General features: G+C 45.7%; 1 protein-coding gene across 1 annotated transcript in view; it reads right to left on the bottom strand.

The window, feature by feature from the left end:
• Nucleotides 1-709: 709 nt before the first annotated feature.
• Nucleotides 710-7294, bottom strand: part of FAM222B (family with sequence similarity 222 member B) — a 117104-nt gene continuing 110519 nt past the window's right edge. Inside the window, 2 exon segments of the mRNA XM_029611228.1 lie at nucleotides 710-5301; nucleotides 5304-6853. Of these exon segments, the coding sequence (XP_029467088.1) occupies nucleotides 5062-5301; nucleotides 5304-6853 (1790 nt within the window). The 3' untranslated portion in view covers nucleotides 710-5061.

Below are 7294 nucleotides of genomic sequence, written 5' to 3'. Positions count from 1 at the left end.
TGTTTTGTTTTTTTTATAGAGAATAGTGATGGAGGTCAGGGACACCACATCACAGACAGAGGAACATCCTGGGGAAAAATATTTCTGACTTTCTGTAGCTCATATAATTATTGCTAAACAAGTCATAGAAAACCATTTGTGATGTAATGACCATGAGCTCTAGGTACAAGGCACGCATCCCTCAAACATTTGACTTATTTTGGCCCCACATTAATGTGATGGGGTTGCTCTCAAACAGCAACACTACTTGTGACTAGCTGAAACACTAGTACTAATTTCCCTATCATGGCGCACTAGCTAATGGTTCAGAATAGTTCAGGTTACAAACAAGTTATTTTCTAACAGCGGAATTTCCCAGCTCAGAGGGCTATTCCCTGTTTGGGTTACCGCTGTTGAGACAGAGCATTAACTGTCAATAAATGTCCCATCTCAAGGATTCTTGCCAATACCATGGCACCCTTAGGTGATATCTACCAGCTTGGCCCCCTCCCTTCTTCTTACATATTTCTCCACCCGATCCCACCCCCAAGATGGTGCACTCAGATGGGTAGTAGAGGAGACACAGTCTGATAGAACCAGTTTGTGTTTTAATAAGATACAGCAGCAGCATGTCCACCCCCTCCACAGTGTGCTGAGCCGGCACCTCCGGCTGTGTTACAGTATGCAGGCAGACCTGTGGACACATAGCTTTCACATCAGAAGCTTGAGAAGTTTGGGGGTTTTGGTTTTTTTTTTTTTTTTTTTTTTAATAAATCACGTCATTTTTTTTAATCTTGAAAGGTTGGGCTGCAACAAGCAGACTTCAGGCTTTACAGCTTCATAGCCACCTACGACAGAAGTACACAAGAGATGGATGGTTTCCTTTACACAGTGGGATCCCTAGAATCCCCCTCCCACTGCCTGCAGGCTCTGTGCACCTCAAGCCAAGAAATGTAGAGACCAGCCTCATGCTGCACCACCATTAAAGGGCCAGTGTGGCTTCAGTGGCTGAGATGCAGAAAAGTTTGTAGAAAAATGGCACTTGAACCCTGCCAGGGCTTCTACTTTTAGCAGCCTGGAAAGCAGGACAGGCAACCACAAAATCCTGCTTTTTGCAACAAGTGCTTAGCATATTCTAGCTCCTTATCCATTTCTTTACAGGTTAGGGCTGCAATTATACTGCCGAGATGGTGTAAGGCAGGACTCCTGTTCAAAATCCTTAATATTTATAATGTTAATCCCTTCTAGAAATCGTACTTTGAATCATCGTCTATTAGAATTTGCCCCTTGCTCTGGGGCCCGAGCAGAATCTAAGTGCTGTACGCCAAGCTCTGTAAATTATAAAATGCTGTTAGCAACAGCAATAATGGATATTATCAATTTGATTTTGTCTCTATCATCCTATTCATAAGAGGCAGCTACTGGCAATACTACTCATTACCAGCAGCTTTATAAAGAGGGGAGAGCAGAAACACCCTTCTGTGATCTTCAGGAGGATGCATCCATCTCTTGAGCTAGAGCCAACAAAAACTCGAGAATGTACAAAAAACAAGACAGGAGCTACACATTAAACATACCAGACATGTTCCACCAACCAGGATATGATCTTCACAGTGTTAATGAAGGAAGATGAGAGGAAAGGAAGAGGTAGCCAGCTTTGAAAGAGCACAAACTACCACGAGGAGACCTAAAAGCATACCCCAGCACTGAATAAAACAAAGAGTCACAACTGAATAGTGCAAAGGGAGCAGAGCTCCAACTCCCGTGTTAGCACACAGGCCATCGGCAGAAAACCCATAACCTCGTGACAACAGATACAGCAGCACTGCCTTCCTAGCCCTTTTGAACATAAAATATACATCTGGGGGAGGGATGAAGAAAAATAAAAACAACTTGGATAGATTTGTAAGAGTAAAGTGATAATTGCTAAACTGTCGTATTTAAATGTAACTAAAGTTCTACGGCTGGCAGCTGGGATAGATCCTTGGGTGTGGATGGGCTATTTGGTCTTTTTCTGCTGGCTATATGGGGTGATCTGTCCCAATCACTGGCCTATCAAGACAGAGCCTTCCTGCCTTGCTAATCAGGAGGAGCAGCACCCTGAATTGGGTCCCTGGCCCTACAAACTGTGGGCCAGCCCTGCTGCTGGTGCAGAATGCAAGTCACAGCAGATAAATTAATATTTTACGTTCAAGCAACAGTCAGATTAAGATTAGGTAATGCAGAAAATTTCGGCTTCCGTAATACAAGCAGTGGAGGGGAGAGGTGTTGTAGCAGACTGTGGCTAGGAGCATCATCTCACTGAGAAATTTGGAGGAACAACTCTGAATCAGCCTAGTACAGAAGTCTAAATGCACGGAAACCAGGATAAAAATCCTTGAGTCACAGATATGCTTTTTTTTGGTAACCAAGTAGTCTTTATTTTGCAATACTTTTTTGTATTGAAAGGCTAGTGAATACCATTTTGGGAGAAGGGCACAGTGTACATTATACCAGCAAGAAGGAACCGCCTTCAGGTTACGTCTGCCAGTTGCTGCTACAAAAAATTCACAGAAAAAAAAAGTCCATTTAGACATGGGATCCAGGAGTGATGTGACAATGGCCAGCAACCACCCCCTCGCACTACCCTCCTGACAAGAGGATATCCTCAACCAGCACTGAGTGCCCAAATTTTTCTCTACTTATGGGCCATTAGCAGCTGCAAAGTAGTGGCTTAGGAGTCAGGCTGAAGACTGATCCAGGGCAGCTCCAGTCAGACAATGGCTTCTGAATGTCTTTTCTTTCCCCCACCTCAGTCCAATATAGCACAAAGCAAGGCTTCCCCTGGTGCTTTCTTTAGCAGCTGTGGCACTCAGGCTAACAGAATAAAACACGTTGGTTTGTTATCAACAATTAGAACTAACTTACGGCCATGTTCAAGGTCCTAGTTAGGGAAGATATTTAACACAGATCACAGATGTAAAGATTTGAAACTGGAGGAGGAAGGGAAGGAGGGAAAAAGTCTCAGAGGCTCCTCTCTCTGCAGAAAAGGAGACGCCCCTGCTGTATTTCAGAGCAGAGCATATTCGGATGCCAGGAAGGGGCACAGGAGCTCCCCAGAACTGGGTGGGCAGCTCCATGGCCTCCAAGCCCGGCTACTGGGAGGTAACGTGTTCCTAGAATATTGCATGAAAAGCCTTTTAGTGTTTCACGTCTTTCACAGATGTATATTTGACCAGGGTTTCACAAAAGGACTGCAAGAGTACAGTTAAACAATAAATTAGGACTTTATCTTGCTATCATTTGGCATAACACAGGCAACTTTTTTGTTTTGTTTTTTGTTTTTTTTTTTTTTTTTAAATATAAGGCAACACAAGCCAACACATAATTTATCTATCGTTAGTCAATCACTCGACCTTTGCTAAAGTTTTTAAATTGGCTAGAGAATGCCTGCGGTACACTATTAAAAATCTTAAATATGACTGACTACCTGTGTACTACGTTACCCAAGTCAGGAAAATAGAACCAGCTAAGCTTATAAAAAAATAAAATTAAAAAAAAAAAAGTTAAAGAAATGTATTCCTCTCCCCTTTAAGAAAAACTGTCAGAATCTCTCCATCTCCAGAATCTCACCTGTAAGGTTTACAATGTGGTTCTCTTTAAACCATGCGTGTGTGAAGAGTTGAAAGGAGCAAATACTTAAGGCTTTCTTTAGGCAAAGAGCTGCGAGGGAGGCCAGCACCCAGCAGGGCAGGCAGGGGCACCTTCACTCACACACAAACACGAGTCAGACGGACAGAGGACACCACTTACAGTAGTAGAGCAACCAGTTGGTTTAGCCAGTGTACACAAAGAATCAACATCATGGATTTTTTTTTTTAATTTTTTTTTTTTTTTTTTTAAATTCCAAACTGGATTGTGATCATTATGCTCAGAATAATTCAGCTCACGGCAGAGGAAAGCAAATTCCCACTGCCCGCCTGATGCAACCGTGAGTGAGAGCCCCAAGCAGAGAAACACGGCCCAACTCCATTTAGTGGTTTACTCATTGCCCAGGCAGGCACGGTGGGAATTCACAGAGATTGCCCTCTGCTGTGTAAATCGCTGCAGGGAATGTGGAAGGAAGGATATGATGTGTTCAGCTAAGTTCAGACCGTCACTATTTGCTTTGTATGAAGAAAAAGGAAGGAATGTCCTTGCAGTAAAGTCCCATTACCCAGGGACTACAAACAATGTTCTGACAGCTAAAACTGAGTAACAGCTGGGGAAGACTACTTCATGAAAAGTACTGTCATATATTTCAGTCAGTATCCAAAGTCAATGCCTGCCCTCTCCTTCCACCAGTTAACTCTTTGCTGACTATGGTTCTGAAGTTCATGTATACAATTTTTCCATTCCCCCCCCCCCCCAATGTAGTGCAGACTCCTAGAATTCCCTGCCTGGCACTGAAGGAAAAGGTAAAACCTTACAACCGAAAACCCTCAAACAAAGTTGAGTGAAGAAAGTGTGTACAGAAATGCACTTCCCCCCCCCCCCCCCCCCAATACTTTGGCTATAATAAAACCAAAATGTCACAATAAAAACTAGCAAACACCTGCACTGAAATAAGCAGCAAGAATGTGCCTAGTGCAGGACTAACGACCCCTCTACAAACTCTCCCAGCCCCAGCTTGAGGAGGAATAGAAAATAAAGAGATCAAGCCAACTACTCCCCATGCAAAGCAAGCATTTGCCCGTTTCCCAACCCCAGAAAAACAGAATGGGCAGCGTGCTAATGGATCTCCAGTGGCAAGGAATACCACTCTATCACAGGAAGAAAGTGCACGTTACTATTCTACAAATCAGCACTAGGCCTACCACCACCTGCACCCATGCAGCAAACATGAAACAGAAGGAGGGAGCGGAGTATTCAAGTTCACCTCGAACGTAAATGGATGCCATTAGGTTATCTGTGTTTCCAAGCTTTGGAATATTTGGGATTGATCTGCCTCAGCAGCTGCTCTAATGATCACACAAGTTTGCAATTTAAAAAAAAAAAAAAGTTTTGTTACGACTTCAAATTAAGACTTAAACTCTGATTTTAGTTTGTGACAGCAACTGCCACCTATCTATACCCTGGGTGCTGAGTATGAAGATTTCGGCTATGTGCTGGTTCAGCAGCTCGGCTCATGGGGGGCCTGTGAACCTTCCCCATGGTAGCCAGGGTCTGATCTCTGAAGCAAGACTGTTGAAAGTCGCCACTTAGGTAATCCATGCTCTGAATCGCACTGCTCTGGCCAGCTGACACTAACCCTACCCCAGCCCTGTAATGGGACCCTGCTGCACAATCCATGGGGGCCCCAGAAGAGGCTGTCCTCCGTGAAAGGGCATGGCCAGATCCTGTGAGCCCGAGCTGTCACTGTTCGGTGTGGGCAGAATGTTATTCCATATGGGCTGGAAATACTGCCCGTTGGTGTAGGGCATAGGTCCTGGCAGACCATTCACAGGTGGGGAGGGGGTTGGCTTCTCGACGGGGGGCTTTAAATTGAAAGCCTGGCCCATGCACAGTTCATGAGGATAGGGGGTCACTTTTCCTGGAAACCCCTGTGCTGCCAGCTCTCTCTGTGGGTGTTTCCCGACAATACCCACTGGTCCAGGTGCCTCGCCACACATTTGCTGCAGATGTGCAAGTTGGTGCTGGTTCCAGGCAAGAGGTTTCATATCATTTGGGTATGACACAGGCACCCTAATATTTATCATGGGGGCGTTACCAGAGGCAGCAGAAGAAATAGCAGCAGCAGCCGCATGGTCTAGCCCAGGGTTCCCTCCACAGGAAGGCATGGGCACACTATGAGCAGAGACCCTGGTGCTTGCATTGATGAGCAGGTTGCGACTTATGGGACTGGGGTTTGCAATCTGTCCCTCACACACAGAGGTAGTGCTGATGCCGGCCCTAGCCTGGCAGAACTGGCTAATCTGGTGCACGATGCTAGTCAGATCTGGCGGCCGATTCTGCTGCAGGGTTGCGGCCATAGACAGGGGAATAGTTGAGGTAGACACGGTCACATTTGGCGGCGCATCTGCATCCGGCATCTTTCTGTTTCCATGTAAACCCGGTTGCAGCATGGAGGTGGCAGGGTGCTGCAAAGTCTGATGAGCCATGTTGGGAGGGTGCTGCACATTTTGTGTCTGAGGCATGCTCTGAGGGTGCTGCAGTGCCTGCACCATGCTTGCAGGATGCTGCAGTGGCTGTGTTCTGCTTCCAGGATGCTGCATGCTGGCAGGGTGCTGTAGTGTCTGCGGCTGACTCAAGTTCTGAGCATGCTGCAATGTTTGTTGCATGCTCGGAGAGTGCTGCAGTGTCTGTGGCTGTGCCAGGCGCTGAGGGTGCTGCAGGGTCTGCGCTATGCTCTGAGACTGCTGCAGCATCTGTGGCTGTGGTATAGTCTGAGCGTGCTGCAGTGGCTGGGGCAGGCTCTGAGCATGGGTCAAAGTCTGTTGTTGCTGTTGCACGTTTTGCAGCACCTGCACATGCTGAAGAGCCCGGGGGCGAGACAGTGCCTGGGGGTGATTTAAAGTGCTCGGTGCAACATATGGTGTAGATGGGGGATTCATAGTTACTTCAGAGAGGAGACGTGTGCGGGCTCCCTCAAAGTCTTTTGCAATTCCTTTTGCAGGAGATTTGACAATAGCCAGTAGACCAGCTTTGGTGCTGGCCTGCAATGGATAAGGACTATACCGCTGGCCTGATGTGTCAAGTCCGTTCACAGTCCTGCGGACGTGTTTCCTCTGGGGAACCTTGACGCTGTTGGGGAAGATTTTTATAGTCAGTGGACTGTTGGCGACCTTCTCAGCATACGCATCCAGTTCTGCTGGGGTAGGATGCTGGGCAGATCTCATCTTCTGTGTAATATCCCCTGGGGAAGGAGAGAAATGCCATTACTACTATGCCCTGACAGGGACATCGCACCATTTTGCAACCCATGAAATGCATTTCAAAGTACTGCATCAACTGAGGAATTACCACCCAACTGCACTGAGAAATACTTTGGTTTTCTGGAATAACTGAATTTAAAAAAAATTACTTTGAAGTTTTTTTGTAATACAAAGCACCTCATTTGTACAGTAAATAAGCCAATCTTTATTTTCAGAAAAAACAATTCTCTCCTAAACATTTCATTGTCAAGAAATAGAGATTTCTCTGTAAATACAGAGTGATGTGATCATACTGCTGCCATTTTATTTAATCAGTCATTAAGATTATTTTGAAGAGGGCTTCTGATTTTAGGTTTTAACAGATAAATCCCAACAAAACACCCTCATGCAAAAACTTAAAGCGGGTAAACACGGATCACCAC

This window comes from Rhinatrema bivittatum, chromosome 8 (assembly GCF_901001135.1).
Source record: "Rhinatrema bivittatum chromosome 8, aRhiBiv1.1, whole genome shotgun sequence".
Taxonomy (NCBI): domain Eukaryota; kingdom Metazoa; phylum Chordata; class Amphibia; order Gymnophiona; family Rhinatrematidae; genus Rhinatrema; species Rhinatrema bivittatum.
This window is presented reverse-complemented; position numbering and strand designations above follow the sequence as displayed.